General features: G+C 31.3%; 2 protein-coding genes across 3 annotated transcripts in view; both read left to right on the top strand.

The window, feature by feature from the left end:
* The window catches only part of LOC114340667 (glucose dehydrogenase [FAD, quinone]), a 328,247-nt gene that overhangs the window by 32,990 nt on the left and 276,908 nt on the right, over positions 1-18,349 (top strand). For both annotated transcript variants that reach the window (XM_050659320.1, XM_050659317.1), the window contains exon 3: positions 6,170-6,354. In XM_050659320.1, coding sequence (XP_050515277.1) covers positions 6,170-6,354 — 185 coding nt within the window. The remainder of the gene's footprint in view (positions 1-6,169; positions 6,355-18,349) is intronic.
* LOC126890411 (glucose dehydrogenase [FAD, quinone]-like) overlaps positions 1-18,349 on the top strand; it is a 263,810-nt gene that overhangs the window by 63,966 nt on the left and 181,495 nt on the right. The gene's annotated exons all lie outside the window — the stretch shown is intronic.

Below are 18,349 nucleotides of genomic sequence, written 5' to 3'. Positions count from 1 at the left end.
AAAGATTTAACCTTATCAAATCTACTGATAAAACAATGGACAATGGAGAAACCAGCTAATAAAAAACAAATAAACAGGTTGTTAAATAAATCGAAAATTTCCAGAAAAATAAAATATAAAATAATAAGAAAAAAGTAAGGTTATAAAGTAAATTCTTTTTTTGCTCCTGAAGTTGCCGTAAACGTGTCACACATCTATAGAACTATACGTAAAGGCCCTGGGGTCGTGAGAGACAACTACCTAGTCGGCCAGAAAACCCATGGGCGTAAATCTGTGCACTGTGCGTTAAGCGAGTTAAGTCCAAAAATGGTCGAAATTAGAAAATGCACTATCTGTATATTAGAATTTGATATCTGCATGTGTGTATAATTTGTCAAGTCCAATTCCTTTTCTAAACTGAGGTATTAATGAAAAACAATATGTGTAAAGCGTGTTAAGTCCTGAACTTAGACGCATGATTATTTAAGAAACAGGAAGACTCAGTGTGTTAAGTCCCACAATTTTGGGACTTAACACACTGTACACTAATGAGTTATTAACTGCGCCACGGGACGTTGCAAACTTTAAACGCGTTTATCTCAAAACGGTGTTTTAGGACTAATCGCTCTTTACGCACAGAGCACAGAAATTAGTTTAGCATTATAACGTTTTTAAGTAGTTGCGATTGTTAAAAAAACTTAACTGTGATATGTAGTTGTCACAATAGTAATAACTTAGTTGCCCATATAACTAAAGATATTACTTAACGTTGTAACATCGTAATGTCAGTCGGTTTAGGGGTCGTTGGCCGAAACAACTGAAAGTCCACTGTGGCAACGTTATATACAGTGCATTTGTTTGTACTGACAACCAATGCGTCGAAAAATTGCTACTTGGGTAGGATGGAGTCTCCAACGAGATCAAGGTCATCTGCGTATGCTAGTAATAACTTGGGACCTTGAATAGATAGCAGTTCTGTTTTTATTTCGGCCGACCTCATGGCTTTCTATAATACAAGGTTAAAAAGTAATGGAGATAACGCATCACCCTGTTTGAGCCTACTGTTCATTGCAAAGCTGTCAGACAGTTTATTATTTACACATACTTTTGATATTCCACTCTCCATATAGCCTTTAGTCATCCGAATGAGTTTCTTTGGTGTTGAGAACTCCGCCATGGCATTGCATACTTGGCTTCTTTCTACGCATCATATGCCTGTCGAAAGTCTATGAAGAGATTGTGTACGGGTCTGTTATACTCCCATCCCTTTTCTAGCAGCTGTCTCAGCGTGTATAGTTAATCTATTGTGGATCTGTTTGTCAATATTACAAGAGAGTAAAAATAAATTGAAAATAATTCTTTACGCAAGAAAATAATACTTTTATTTAAGTATATGAAAATAATATTATATGAAAATAATACTTTTTTGAAAACTTGCTACGTGGCAATAGATACGAGAGTAGGGATGGCGGTTGTTCTAAAAACACCGGTTTTTGGTTATACCGGTTTTTCTTACCTACGGTTTAACCTGGCGGTTATAACCGGTCAAAAAAACTGGTTATTTCAAAAACCCGTATTTGGTTTTTTAATATCCAAATATCCATTAGTTAAAATGTTACATTGTACATTGCACTTTAGTTTGCGATATTCCATTCGAATCGGTATCAGTATTAGGGATATCGATACTACTGAAAGAATATCTATATACCAAGATAATCAAACCATATATAAATAGTTACGGATGGCTTGTAGCAAGGCATATCTGGATTCATTTCTCATAATGTGTCAAGTATTCTAGCTTTCGATATTTGATGTAGGTCTCGGTTATTCTTCATTCTTCTGATGACCTCCTCATTTCCGACTCGTCAGTCAACGAGGTCTTAAATAAATTCCGATAAAGCAATATCTCAATTGCTTCCAATATTCTGCACATATCTTCGTTCAAGATCCATGATTCGCCACATTAAAAAAAGACTGAAAAGACTTGTTGCATCGTTGCATTCTTTCTTTCATATCAAGATCGAGATTGTGGATCTTGAAACACAGCCTCATCCAGTTGAAGATGTATCCAGCTTTTCCGATGAGCGCTCTTATATCTTGGTCGTTAGTCCATTCTTCATTCATTATGGTGCCGAAGCAACTGTAGTTCATCACTCTTTCTACTGGGGTCTTTTTGACTGTTATCTTTTTCTCGCTACTTATCATGAGTTTTGTGCTCTATATTTACAGCAATCAGAAATTTTAGCACACTGAGCCTGTACTAGCTTTCTAACTTGTAGACGCTTTTATATCAATTATAGACTGTGTGTCAGCCAAATTGAATAAATTCAATAGTTCAAATACTAATTGTTTTTTAAAAAATGCTTAAGCCTGTCGATTAGTATTTCAAATGGACATTTTTTTCATACAATAATAATGTATACAGGGTGTCCCAACTTAGATATATGACGTCATCATTGATTTTCTTAAATAACAACACTATCATTTTGATAGCTATTTTGATAGGGCGTATAAAGTTATACATAACTGCAAAATATCAAATTTTTATTCCTTACCATTTACAAGATAATTAAAGATAACAAGTCATGCATTGAAATGCATCATGAAATTTTTGTCATACAATAATAATGTATACAGGGTGTTCCAATTTAGAGATATAACGTCATAATTGGATTTTCTTAAATGGCAACACTATCATTTTGATAGCTATTTTAATAGGGTGTGTAAAGTTGTACATAACTACAAAATATCAAATTTTTATTTCTAACCATTTACAAGATAATAAAAAATAACAATAAATCTCTAAATTGGGACACCCTGTATACATTATTATTGTATGTAAAAAATTTCGATTTGAAATACTAATCGACAGGTCTGAGCATTTTTCAAAAAAAAACAATTATTATTTGAACTATTAAGTTTATTCCACATTACAGACATAATTTTATTTTTTATTATCTTGTAAATGTTAGAAAATAAAAATTTTATATTTTGCAGTTATGTATAGCTTTACACGCTCTATCAAAATGGCCATTAAAATAACAGTGTTGCCATTTAAGAAGATTTACGATGGCGTCATATCTCTAAATTGGGTATATGGGGGACACCCTGTATACATTATTATTGTATGTAAAAAATTTAGACTTAAAATACTAATCGACAGATCTGAGAATTTTTCAAAAAAACAATTAATATTTGAACTATTGAAATTATTCCATTTAGCTGACACACGCTGTAGATGTTTCTTTGTAAATATATGAGGGTGGAATTGTATATGGACCCCATAGTATAAAAACCTTCCAAATTTTGTCTCTAAATTCATAATTGTTTTTCCCGAAGTAACTTCCCAAGTAGCAATTTTACGACCTGCAACCAATTTTGTCTTAATGGGACGTTAAATTTAAGGACAAAATTGGTTCACAATAAGCCTTAACCAAGGACAACGTCTGTTTTTCCTATGGACCAACGTTGCTGCTAATAAGTCATATAATCTGATGACCAACCGACATCGGGAATAACGACGTCAATTATTAGGATAAGGTTTGAAGTTAAGCTGACGTCGCTCTTAACCTATCTGTACTATAAGTGCAATTAAGTGGCATACATCAACGACTACTCAACGTCGGGAATTACAACGTATTTTTTTAGGATAGATGCCAACGTTCACAGGACGTTGGTGTTTTATCGAGTATGGTAGACGTATTTTTCGGGAAGACGACAACGACAATCCAACGTTGAGAATACCAACGTTAATTATTAGGTTAAGGTTTAACGTTAAGCTGACGTCGGGTATAACCTCTATACTACAATGTAATTTACTGGAAGACATTTAACGACTGCTCAACATCGGGGATTACAGAGTATTTATTAGTATCGAACCCAACGTATATGGTAGATTGCTGCGTATACTTGCGGGAAGGTGAGAACGACAATACAACGTAGGTAATAACAACGCAATATTTAAGTAAAGTTGTATACGTTAACCTGACGTCAAAGTTTTTTTATAAGATACCTGTAATTTACTAAAAAACATCTGACTTGACTTGTATGACTATAATATGACAGATATTACATTGTAAACATAACCTTACTTTTTTATACTTGGTTTTTCTAGTTTTTCTATAAACAGTATATTAACAATAACAATTTATTGAACGAAAAACCTATATAGTTAAAAAAATATATAGTTGTTATTTGAGAAAAAGAACGTCTCAAAATGAAGGGGAAATGCATGGAAAAAAGAAATCAAAAGCTTTTAGACATTCAACATCCTTTTACAGGCAAAAAGCTAAACTTTTGAAAATGGCACATACAGAACCTGAACAGCTAATTACTCAAAATGGGATTAAAGATTTTCATGAGGTAAACATATGCAACAAATAAAAATAACCAACTATAAGTAGATTAATAAATGCATTCATAAAACCCTTTGGTTTAAGCTGCCTGATGTACATACACAAGCATCTACCACCAGATTAAGGCGTGTTCACGACGACGACCGGTCGTCGGGAGTCTGTCGTCAAGACCAGGTTGTTTGCACTTACTTTAGGACGTATTAGGTATACCAATAGGTAAATTCGAGGTGTGCAACGTAAAAATAGGTTATACTAAAGGTCGACAGGGGGTGTCCTTGTCCAAATCAGTTAAAATGTAGTGCAATTTAGGTCGCGAGTCAAATCCGCCATTAATGAAAGATCGCCATGGTTCAGCCATTTTTTGAAACATAATGTTTGGCAATTTTTTTGCTAAATTTTAATGAATATTTTTTTAATTAACGAATTTTGTTTATATATAAATCAAGGATAATTTTGTACGGGTCTAGACATAATAATATGTTTTTTTAATTACGATGGTTATTTCTATTTTTACCGTTTTGTTCGATTTAACCTGTAAATTTCTGAGGCGCTTTCAGTTTTTAGCAATTTTTATACCTAGTTTAACAATACACTTCCTTGCGTTTGTAAATTTTCGACCGCATTATGCAATGAGGCAGATGATTAATAAAATAATTATACAAGTCACTTAGGTTATAGTCTGAATAGAGTAGGAACCTACTTAAATAAGTATCAACAGGCCGTCATGAATCTTAGTTTCTAATGATTTAATATCCTCCAAGATTATTAACCTATTTGGTAGAAATTAAGTGTGTCGGCCGTACTTCTGTGGTAGAGAATATTATACTATTACTTTACAAGACCAAAGTCCTAAAAAACCAACGTAATTTGACGATAACATATCTCGAGCTGAGAAGTCGAGAGGGGGACGTCGAGGCAACCCGTATTTCTATTCCCCACTTAGGTGCAAATAGCGGTTTTCTGACCGTCGTCGCAACGTCGCGTATTAACGTTGGGGCATTTAATCCAACGTTAAGACGTCGTAATATTACGTCCAATTGCTTCTTGGGTTATCCGGTTTTTCACCGATTATTACTTAAAAAAATAAAAACCGGTTATAACCATTGGATAAAAACAACCGGAAAAACCGATTATTGTGAGTAAAAAAACCGGTTTTAGGTTAAAACCGGTAGGTTTTGCCATCCCTATACGAGAGGCCGCAGGAGAGGCAAATTGGAGCATTATTTTGTTATTTTATTCTTACTATAGTGTGATATTCTTAAAATATAATGTAGTGTGATATATGTGGATTTTATTTTCAGTGTATTGTTTCTATCTGTGCTTTTTATTCTATCCATTTTGATAATACCTTTAACTCTACTTAGAGATTATATCCCTATGACCTAAAATTTTACGAACAAAAGTCATTCGTCCTAAAAAGCTCTGCATGATCTAATACCTAAGATTCAACCATAAAATATCAAATTTTATCACTATTATACGAGGTACGACATAAAATATGAATTTTGTCTAAAAGTACCCTATATAAAGTACCTTTACGTTTCAAAATATCGCAAGTTATTTGGATGAAAATTATTTGGAATTAACAACTACACAATGTGCAATTTAAATCCAACTACATAAAAAAATGCAAATTTTTCACAAATTATGAATACTTAACATTATTTTTATTTATTACAAAAATGATAACTCTTCTTCACTTCTAAAATTATTCTTCATTTTTATTCTTCATTACTGACTTCTCGTGTCTTCATCTAAATATACATTTATTTTTCAATAAATTAGAAATTTTAAATCTAATATTTATTAATTTTTATCAAATTTTTCTTGTGCAGCTAAAAATGGTAGCTGCACTTGGTTAAGAGCAAAGATACTAGGAGGATGCTCTGTAATTAATGGAATGATGTTTACCACAGGAACTCCACCAGATTTTGATAAGAGGTGGAGTGGCGAAGACATTAAAGGTTGGACCTGGAACGATGTTCTGCCATTCTTTAGGAAATTTGAACATAATTTACAGGTAATGTCATTATAATACTACAAAATACTATAATATGCTATAAAACATCATTATCATTATATCAAAAAGTTTCAAGTACCCCAATCTAGCTTACGTATTTTATTAATAATTCCTCTATTTTGCCTGTTTAGGCAACTGTCATTCTCTATTGAATATAAATTTAGTGATCTACATTTATGATTAAGAATGCCCATATTCCAATATATCGAACACGTTTTCGAAATGTATGGATATAAATATATTGCATGCTGTATTTACGTCATTTCTTTATTATTTGTCCTATTGTAAGTAGAACTTTGTCAAATTGTAACTTCAAAGACTGCTTAAAACATCTTGTTTGATGCTAGAATATCATCTGGAGAGTATTCCAAGTGCTCAATCACAAATTAATTCCGTAATTTATAATATCACATTAATCTTAACTTCCTACATTTTTATAGATTCACCGTGTATAATTGTGAAACATATAGATTAGTAGTTTAATTAGAGTTTATTCAACTTTCTACAAACTGAATAAATTTTCAAATTCTGTTATTTCTAATTGTACTTCCCAGTGTTCCAATCGGTTTCCAGTTTAAATTGTATTTGTAAGCTTTCAAAGTTTTGGTTACTATGCTAGATGCATTAACCTCTATGCTGAGGTATCACTGTAGTGCAATAATTCAGTAGCTGTCAATAAAACCATTTTTTTACTCCACAAACTTTAAATTTATTTATCATCGTCGATCTAAAATTGTCCACCGAGGGTTGACACTTTTGTAGAAAGCTTACATTTAGAGTTGACCGTCCTAATGAGTCCATCCTGATGTTTGGAAATGTTAATCGGATTTTGTGAAAATGCCACATAAAACAAGTCGATTTTATTATAAGGAGCACATCTTTCCATGGTCTAGATATATTTCATTTGTCAACTCCTTCCCAGTATTACAAGGCATTAATTTGACCATTGGATAGGTTTTTTGCTGGATAATTCAGGCATTTATGATTTCTTACTATATTGAATGTTCTTTTAAAAAAGTATTACTCAACTTTAGATGTACGTACACCTCTGACGGTTATGTTTTTATAATAGACAAGGAAGGATCTGTTTTTATGTGGATGTGAGAGGTGGCATCCGGATTTTTGCGGATAAAGTTAGGTGATAACTTCGTTAATAATAATTGACTTATGCTCCTTCTTAAATATGCCCGGAACATTAATAAAGAAAATAAAATATTTAAAAATTTCAACAAATTTCGTTTTTTTCTATTTTCTTTGCTTATAACTTTAAAACGATTCACTTTTTAACAAAGTCGTAAAAGGAATACAACAAAGATAATTAAATTTTCTATCAGATACGATGGGTTAAAAATGTCTTAATGTAACACCCTTGCTGCAAAATAGCAATAAATACAAAATAAGGGGGCCAAACAAGCCTGTTTTTATTCAATGTTTTTCCATCACTTACGTTACATTTGGAACCTTCCTAATTCGCTTAGAAAATTTTTGTAATGTGCTAAAACCGTCCACCAAATTTCATTAAAATTGACTTACTAGATTTTACATAATAATTTTGCAATCTAAACATTTTTTAAAAAATTAAAATTTTTTAAAATCTTGCACAACAGAAACTAGAACATACAAACATCTGTCAATTTTTTTACATATTATAAAGAAGCACTCTACTATCTATACTCTGGGCTAATTAGCAAAATTCATGGAAAAGTTATTTACCAGCAATTTTATTGCTGGAATCGAATTATAAGATCCTATATAATAATAATATAGGTATGCAAAGTCCACAGATAGTGTGCTACTTTTTTTATAAACAAAATGTCGCCGACAAACGTATTTTTTTCAATTATTTCTCTATAACTCCGAAGATTCTAACTTTACAACAAAAACACTCAAATACAAATTCACCACAATTAAATTTTGCATAGAGATCTGTTTTTCACGATTTGCTCCGACGAAAATTTTCCTCGGAAAATTCGGGTTTCCTAACAAAAACTCTAATTTTCAAATAAAGTTTTAGGTAAGTAATTATTAATCAATAATTAAATAACTTAGTGACATCAAAGCTTTCTTGGTATAGATTGTAATATTCCAGAAGCCGGTGAAAATTAAACGAATATGTTAGCAACAATTCAATTGTTAATTAACTATTTACGATCGCAATAATAACCAAAATAATAATGATACATTGATCAAACTTATAAAGATTATAAAGATGAGATGCTTATTTAATATTTTATCGACAAAATATAAATTTTTCTTTTTTTTGCATAATCTTTAAATTTCGAAAAAAAAATAGTTATAATACGCTGGTCTAACTAGTAAAGTACAAAGAAAGGTTATTTACCAGCAATTTTATTGCTGGAATCGAATTATAAGATCCTATATATATATTATTAATATAGGTATGCAAAGTCCCCAAATAGTGTGCTACTTTTTTTATAAACAAAATGGCGCCGAGAAATCGTATTTTTTTTAATTATTGCTCTATAACTCCGAAGATTTTAGCTTTAAACCAAAAACAGTCAAATAAAAATTCACCCCAATTTAACTCTACATAGAGGCAAGCTTTTCCCAATTTGCTGCGACGAAAATTTTTCTTGAAAAATATGGGTTTTCCCAACAAAATCTCGAATTTTCAAATAAATTTTTTGGGCCAGTAATTATTTATCAATAATTATATAGCTTGGTGAAATAAAAGCTTTCTTGATATAGATTATAAATTTAGCAGCCGGTGAAAATGAAAGGAATATTTTAGCAACAATTCAATTGTTAATTAACAATTTTCAGTCGCAATAACAACCAAAATAATCATGAGACATTGATCAAACTTAGAAAGGTTATAAAGGTGTGATGCCTATTTAATATTTTGTTGACAAAATATAAATTTTTTCATTTTTTTGCTTAATCTTTAAATGTTAAAAAAAATTGTTATAAACATATTAACATTTCTCAGAAATTGTTTATTATATTCTAGTTTTAAAAATACTTAAAATGCGTATTTCATAGGGCTTGAAAATGAATGCCTTAAAAAAATTTTATATCCATTTGCAAAAAAGTTATGAAACAGCAAAATTAATATACGATTTCTCCGTTGTTTATAATTTGTTTTAATTGTTTCAAAGCTTAAATGTGAGTCTATGGTACAAACTAATTACCCACAAAGAATGTCAAAAATTAGTGCAATGGTTATATTTTAATCAAAGATTAAAAATACTCTTCTTTGTAATTTTTAGCGCGAAAGTAGGCCTGATACAGAGTCGGAGCTAAAATGTTCACTCGAAGCGACTGACACGCAGCATACATTATTTATTAAAAGTGTACGTTGCGCGGCCGGTCGTCGTTCCGAATGAAAATTTTAGCTACAGTATTGTATAAGTCTACTTTCACGCGTGTAAATTACAAAAAAATATATCTATAATGTTTAATTAAAATATAGCCATTAAACTGATAATCGATATTTTTCTGTAAATAATTAGCTTGAACTTTAAACTCATTTCTACGCATTGAAAGAATTAAAAAAATCCAATACAGAAGTAAAAACTTCGAGATGTATTCTGGTATAAAATCGTTTATTTAAAAAAAAAACATTTTATAGTTTTTAAATAAACGATTTTATACCAGAATACATCTCGAAGTTTTTACTTCTGTATTGGTTTTTTAAACTATGGTATACAGCCAACTATTGGGATTTTCCCATTGATTTTTTTTTTTTAATTAAAGAAATATATAAACACCGTTGTAATCGTATGTTTAGTTTGCTGTTTCATAACTTTCTTTCAAATGATTGAAAAAAAGTTTTAAAGCATTCATTTTCAAGATATTTGAAATGCGCATATTAGCTATTTTTTAAAATTATAATATAATAAAAACTTTCTGAGAAACTTTAATTTGTTTATAACTATTTTTTTAAACATTTAAAGATTTTGTAAAAAACTAAAAAAATATATATTTTGTCGACAAAATGATAAATAGGCATCTCATCTTTATAAGATTTCAAAGTTTGATCAGTGTATCATAATTATTTTGGTTATTATTGCGACCGTAAATTATTAATTGACAATTGAATTGTTGCTAAAATATTAGTTTAATTTTTACCAGCTTCTGGAACTATAATCTAAACTAAAAAGGCTTTTAAGTCACCAAATTATTTAATTATTGGTAGATAATTACTTATCTAAAACTTTCTTTGAAAACTAAAGATTTTGTTGGGAAAACCCGCATTTTCCGAGGAAAATTTTCGTCGGAGCAGATCGGGAAAAACACGTTAGTCCAGGGCGCATCTGTTTTGAGATGGACGTTGAGAGGTGACTCAAATTTTTTTGCAGAAATTGCTTGAAAATAAATCAAATAATAATGTTTGAGTTATCCTCCCTCTCAAAAACGTCCGGGACATTGTTTAAATAATCAAAATGTCAAAAATTGAAGGACAAATTCGATTTTTTTCTTCGTTTTCTGATTATAACTTTAAAAGTATTCATTTTCGAGAAAAGTTGTACTAACATAAAAGTTGCGTAATTAGATTTCCTACAATATAGAATTGGTTAAAAATTTAAAAAATAGTCACCCTAGTTGCAAAATAGCAATACTTGCGAAAAAACCATACAAAAACAAGTATTCGCATTTTACGTTTTTCAACCATTTATGCTACACTTAGGACCTTCATGTTTCACTCAGTTTTCGCAAAAAAAAATTCATTTTTTCAAAATGTTACAGGACTGAAAATAAAGCGGATAGCAAGTTGAAATTTTTTTTGCTTATAGAAGTGTACTGTACCTTTCATTTGCAATTTACAAAATTAAAATCGATTAATTACCACGGCGTCAGAAAATTTTTGAAATAAACAATAATTTTTGGTGCTACGCGCAGGACAGCGCTGTTCGATTCACACAAGTTGATTTCCACCCAAATTTCTTCCAATCTTTATCTAATATATTATTTTCTTACTCTATATTTTGTTGTATTTTAATATTTTAATTCCACAAAAATCAAACTAATTTTATTATTGTTTGTGAAATATTATTTAAACAATTGCATATGTTTAAAAAGAATAAACTTATTTATTTAAGTTAAAATATATGAACAAAGAAAGTTTTTGCTAATAAAAGTGTTATTTCAAAGGATAGAGTATGTGTTTTTATTTTGCAATAAACAAATTTATTTATTTATATCGAAATGTAATAAAAACTAAAATGTATCAATCATTAGTAAAGGTAATTGGAATGCCCATTCAGAGCAAACTATCCGCTGTCCTGCGCTTAGCACCAATAATTAATGTTTATTTAAAAAATTCCTGAAACCGTGGTGTTAATCGATTTTAATTTTGCAAAATTGCAAATGAAAGGTACAGTACACTTCTATACGCAAAAAAATTTTCAATTTGCTATCTGCTTTGTTTTCAGTCCTGTAACATTTTGAAAAAATGAATTTTTTTTTACGAAAGCTGGATTGCAAAATTTATTTTGCAAAATCTATTGAACCGATGTTTATTGAAATTTGCAGTATTGTTTAACTGTATCATAGAATTTTTCAGGGTGAAATATGAAGGTCGTAAGTGTAGCATAAATGGTTGAAAAACGTAAAATGCGAATACTTGTTTTTGTATGTTTTTTTCACAATTATTGCTATTTTGCAACAAGGGTGACTATTTTTTAAATTTTTAACTAAATCTATATTGTAGGAAATTTAATTACGCAACTGTTATGTCAGTACAACTTTTCTCGAAAATGAAAACTTTTAAAGTTATAATCAAAAAACCAAGAAAAAAATCGAATTTTTCCTTAATTTTTTGACATTTTGATTATTTAAACAATGTTCCGGACCTTTTTGAGAGGGAGGATAACTCAAATATTATTATTTGATTTATTTTCAAGCAATTTCTGCAAAAAAATTTGAGTCAACTCTCAACGTCCAAATGTACTAATATTTTTACAGATGCGCCCTGGTCTACGTCTCTATGCAGAATTTAATCACGGTGAATTTTTATTTGGGTATTTTTGTTGTAAAGTTAAACTCTTCGGAGTTATAGAGCAATAATTGAAAAAAAAACACGATTTTCGGGCGCCATTTTGTTTATAAAAATAGTAGCACACTCTCTGAGGACTTTGCATACCTATATTATTAATATATAGAATCTTATAATTCGATACCAGCAATAAAATTGCTGGTAAATACCTTTTCCCAAAATGGCCTATTCTCCGAAAATCAGCCCAGACTACTAATGCATTTTACAGAATTGAAATCGGATTATTTAAGCAGCCTCAGCAATGTTTTAAAGTTATAAACAATTTTTTGGCTTATAAAAAATTAATGCTCTGTCCAGAAGGGGGTGCTACGGGCTCCTTTATTTAGATGGACTTAACCAAGTTTTTTTTATGTACTTTGACCCGTAGAACACGATTTTTTTGGGTAGCAGTTGATCCGGATGTCGATAAGATTGTTATAAACAAAGAACTTGAGGAATTACATAACATCGATTTTTCGCAAAATAAAACATTTTTTGTATTTTTTGGGTAATTCTAAGCAGAAAATGTTCTTACAAGTTTTTTCGTAGGATGCATAGTTTTCGAGATAAACGCGGTGAAACATTCAAAAAATCGAAAAATTGCAATTTTTGAACGAGAATAACTTTTGATTAAAAAATAAAATAGCAATTCTCTTGACAGCATTTGAAAGTTTAAGTCAAAGTATACGCTGTGAGCTCGTACGTAGAGGGGATATTTACAAATTCGCGAGCGCCAGTAGTGGCAAGCAGAGATGGGCATCGACTCGTCGACTTTAATTGTCGACACAGACGTGTCGACAATGTCGAGAACGTGTCAACAATGTCGACAATGTCGACAATGTCAGCAACGTGTCCATAATGGAAAAAAGTGAGGTTATGTTATGAAATTATTCAGTTGTAAACTTTGAATGTGATCTGATCTGATCAGAATCAAAATGAGTGGCAGAAAACTGAATAAAAACTATGATATATTATCATTCAAAGTATTAAAGATAGAAGGAAAGCACGCGGCTAAATGTTGTGTATGTGGAAATGTGATAAAAAATACAGCTGCAGCAAGATTGCAAAGTCACAGGTAAGAAGAAATATTTTAATTAATTTTAGCTGGATAGCTATAGAGATTTATTCTCTGAAATTGATATTTGTATCGGCTGATAACTAACCCCGTCCCGTACTTTCATTTTAAGAAACGTCTGCAAGTTAGATCGTGGCAATGGTAATCAATCCAATAATGAAATGTCGCATGTTTCGATATACGAAAATACTGGCTCAGACACAGGTTTTACACCTACAGTTAATCCACAAGTGAGTATATAGGACGTATGTTCTACTACATATTTAGCAGGGGCGGATCTAGAAAAAATTTTGGGGGGAACTTTTTGAAATTACATTTATCTATAATATAAAAATGAATCGTAAAATGTGTTCGGAGCCGCATAACTCAACAACGCATGGATCACCATTTCGGTAGTAGTATATTGGAGAAAACATGGCGTTAAAAACCGTATAGCCATCTAACGGCAAGAAGTGAAAATAACGCACTATATATTATTGTAGATTTCTTGATTACTATTTAATTCGAATTCGGAAGGGGACATAAATTGCATCAGTTTTCACCCCAGAATTTGTATTCTGAGGTTTTCACGTTGTTGCATCTCTATATACAGGGTGTCCCATTTAAAAAACACCAAGTTTAGTATTTTACGGCAAAAAACGGATTGGCCTATTGAATTAAGTACAAAACGCTGTATCTATGCCAACTTCTGTATACAGGGTGTCCGTAGATCCGCCCTTCATATTTAGTCACCTTAGAGTTTCTTTTTATTTTGAATTTTAGAATACAACGAACGGTAGTTACGAAGTTATGGAAGATGGTTCGCTAGCTATTGTGACTGGAACTTCACCTGAAAACATGCTAGATGGAATTATAGAAAATTCATTAGATACCGATGCCGCCTTATTGGAATTGGAAGAAAACAATGGCCTAGCAATTCAAGGCACTCATAGTATTGTTGAAAATATGATGTTATCAACTACTGATACTGAGAGTAGTAATTTGACTAACTTAAGTACTCCAACTTCCTCCAGCACAAGCTACACAAGCACGAATAAAAGAAATTTATTCGCTACATCTCAAGCTAGACCAGCCAAAAAATCAAAGAAAATCACCGACTATATGGACATATTACAAGAGTATGAAGAGGAGAAGATAAGCACTGCACTAGCCAAATTTATATTCGGCTGTAACTTACCATTTACTGTGGTAGAATCACCTCTCTTTAAAAATTTTATAAAAACGATCCGTCCTGCTTATTTAGACAAAATTCCTGGCCGGAAAAAACTTTGTACATCGCTTTTAAATAAGTGCTATGAAGACTGTATTGAGATTTCACGTAAAAAAGTGGAAACCGAGTCAGTCATTTTGTGTGACGGTTGGAAAAACTCATCTACTAATTCTAAAACGGTTGTGACAATGTTGCATAGTGCAGACGGAAAAAATGCCTTTCTTGATGCTTGGGATTTAACCACGGAGTCTGAGACTGGAGAAAAACTTGCCGAAATAATAACAGAATCTAAAAAAATTGCAAAAGAAAAATACGATGTAGATGCGTACGGTATAGTTTCGGATAATGCTAGTGCAATGATTAAAATGGGATCCCTCCTCAAGCACAACATGTGGCACTCTACGTGCAGTAGCCACACCGGCAACCTTTTAGCCAAAGACGTGCTGGATAAAAAGCTAGTCGACAATTTGGTCATTGTCCTCAAAGAATTTAAGCAACCAGATTTAGAAAAAATGATAGTTGATAAGGGAGGGCGCAGAATCAAATTGCCGGCCGAAACAAGATGGTGCTCTTACCGAGATTCTTTCGAAAGTCTCCTAGAAAATCTGGTATATATGAAACAAGTAGCCGCTGTAACGAAAAAAAAGATTAAGCCGAAAGTCAAGGAATTAATCTTCAACGATGAATTTGTGGATGAGATTCAACAGAACATAGAAATTTATGAACCCATTTGTAATCTGATCAATGTTTGTCAGAAATCTGACACATCTGTAGCAGATGCCGTTCATCTGTGGCTCAATTTGAATCTGCCAGATAACCTTAAAGAAAAATTGAAACACAGACAACAAATGGCGTTAAACGTGTACGCATTAACTGCGTACTATCTGCATCCGAAATATGAAAATTCCAAGCTTACGTCAGAGCACACTGGTATAATAACTCAGTTCTTACTCAGAAAGTTGTGCAATCAGGGCATAGAAGAATGGGACAAATTTAACACTAAATCGGGTAAGACTTTCAGACAAAATTATCGCTCTTTTGATTTTTAATATATTAGGTTTACAATTTCAGGAATATTCTCAACACTTTGGGAAAAAGGAGTTGAAAAGCCTCTAGTATTTTGGCGAGTGGTCAAACTGGAATGCCCAATTCTTGCTAAAATGGCTCTCAGACTTCTAAAAATGCCAGCCTCCTCAGCTCAAATCGAGAGACTCTTTTCAAATTGGGGACACATTCACAGTCTGATAAGAAATAGATTAACGTTCACTAATTCCAAGAAACTGGTACATATTTATGTTTCATTAAAGGGAGATGAGTATCCTGATAAAAATAGTTATGACCTGGACGAGGAAGAAATTGTAGATATGGACGGGGAACGTACAACTATTTGATGTATTATTGGTTAAATGTTTTCTTTGGTTAAAAATTAGCAAAACCGCAAAATGTTGTAATGTTTTTATTATGCAGTCTCTGCCAAAGCACGAAGAGATTCAACACTGTTTCAGTAGTTATTATACTATAATTATTATAATAAAGAGTTAGTAAAATTTAAAAAAAAGTAAACGAAATGTTAGGAAACAAGGTAAGGTTTCAATGTACTGAGATATGTTTGATTGTGGTTTTGAATCTTACCTCGTTTACTGACGTTTAGGTTTACGTTTCTTTTTAATTTTTTTAAACCTTTCTGTAAATGTTACGAGTTTACGAGTAACGATAGAAAATTAAAAATCTATGAAAATTTGTTTTGCTGGTTTTTTCTGGTTTTGCATCTATATGGTAATATTTTAGATTCATTACATTGCATTACTCTATCATGAGGTTTGCACATAATAAATTGTCTCTATATGAATCTATTTAAAATTCATTTACACTTGAAAAACCTGCAATCAAACAATTATGGAATATCCTATGAATTTGACAATCGCAAGTTAATAGTGAGGTTAAAAGTTTCAAAAGTTTGAGATTATTTGGTCTCTTTGCAACTTGTTGAAACATTAATGCATACTTTTTCAATAAGTCAGCGCAGCCAGATTAACCTAAAATTTCAAATTAGTGCGCACGGAACGTCATTCTGATCGTTTGCTAATTGTCGACATACTCGACATTGTCGACATTGGCAACAACTTTAAATCACTCGACATCGACATGATTGTCGACATGTCGACAATCGAATTGTCGACATGACATTATCGACACCGCCCATCCCTGGTGGCAAGTCTGTAAACGTTTACCGGAAATTTGACATAAATGTCAAAGTGAATAATTTAAAATTAAAATTAAAAACACTAATTATAAAAAATATTAGTTCGTCAAAGTTGTGGTATATATTTTACCTTAAATATACTTACGTTTGAAATACTGAATTTAAGTTTTTTTAATGTTCCGTAACATGTAATATTATCTTAATATGTTAATCATAGCGCCATCTGCACGATAATTCTGAAAGTGTCCGAAGTAAGAAATTCACATTTTTTCAATAGAACGTCAAAATGATTAGCAAAATCTTAAAAAAATCGATTACAATAATTTAATTACTTTTTTGCGTGGTAAATATTAAGCGATAACAATTAAATAATAAATTAAAAAATTACCGGTGAAAGTTGAATTAGTAACCGCTAGGAGCGACACCAGCAAAGCTCAGAGCGTATACCGGTTTTAATTATTTGCATTGCTAAAAATTATTATTAAACAAAACTATTTTTTTATAAGCCAAAAAATTGTTTATAATTTTAAAACATGGCTGAGGCCCATTAAATAATCCGATTTTAGTTCTGTAAAATGTATTAGATAGGTAGAGCACCTCTTTTTATGTAAAAAAAATTAGCCAACTTCTAAATCGTCTACTTTTGGTTCAGAAAGATTTTAAAATATTTAAACTTTTTTAAAAACATTTATATTGCAAATTTATTATGCAAAATCTATTAGGCCGATTTTAATGAAATTTGGTAGACCATTTAAGTAAGTAATAAGAATTTTCTAAGCGACTTACAAAGGTAAGTGCCACCAAAGTGGTTAAGAATCATTGAATAACAACAGGCGTATTTTGTCCCCTTATTTTGTATTTATTGCTACATTGCAGAAAAGGTAATACCTTAAGACACATTTGACCAGTCGTATATCATACAAAATCCAATTATCTTTATTTTATTTCTGTACGACTTTGTTCCAAAACGAACCGTTTTAAAGTTATAAGCACAGAAAGCAGAAAAAATCGATGTTTTTCGAAATTTTTAAATATTTAAAATTTTTTATTAATGTTCTGGGTATATTTGAGAAGGAGCACAAATCAATTATTATTACTGAAGGTGTCAGGACCTATCTTTATCTGCAAAAATTCAAATGCCACCTCTCACATCCAAAAATACACATTTTCTTACAGGTTAATCCTGGTCTATAATGGCATTTCCAAAGTTTACAAAATAGAAAATTTAAATTACTAGTTAGTGTCTCAGCTACAATCTCGTAAATCTCTAGTACCTGTATTCGTGTACATTATCTTCGTTTATTTCCTGAAACAAGAGTATTTTGTGGGAATAAAATGTTTAGTCTTTCAGTGCTCTACGAACAGCAGTGTGGGAAGAAATATATTCTGTATAAAGGAAAAGATTCCTCTCATTGGCTGTATACCATAATAAAAAACTCTAAAAAATATATTCTGCTTCTATTTTTCAGTACATGATATTGGTTTCAAGGTAACCTAAAAGTGCTACTT

Source organism: Diabrotica virgifera, chromosome 8, assembly GCF_917563875.1.
Source record: "Diabrotica virgifera virgifera chromosome 8, PGI_DIABVI_V3a".
NCBI classification, from domain to species: Eukaryota; Metazoa; Arthropoda; class Insecta; order Coleoptera; family Chrysomelidae; genus Diabrotica; species Diabrotica virgifera.
The sequence above is the reverse complement of the archived record's forward strand: the minus strand, read 5'-3'. Positions and strand labels throughout refer to the sequence as shown.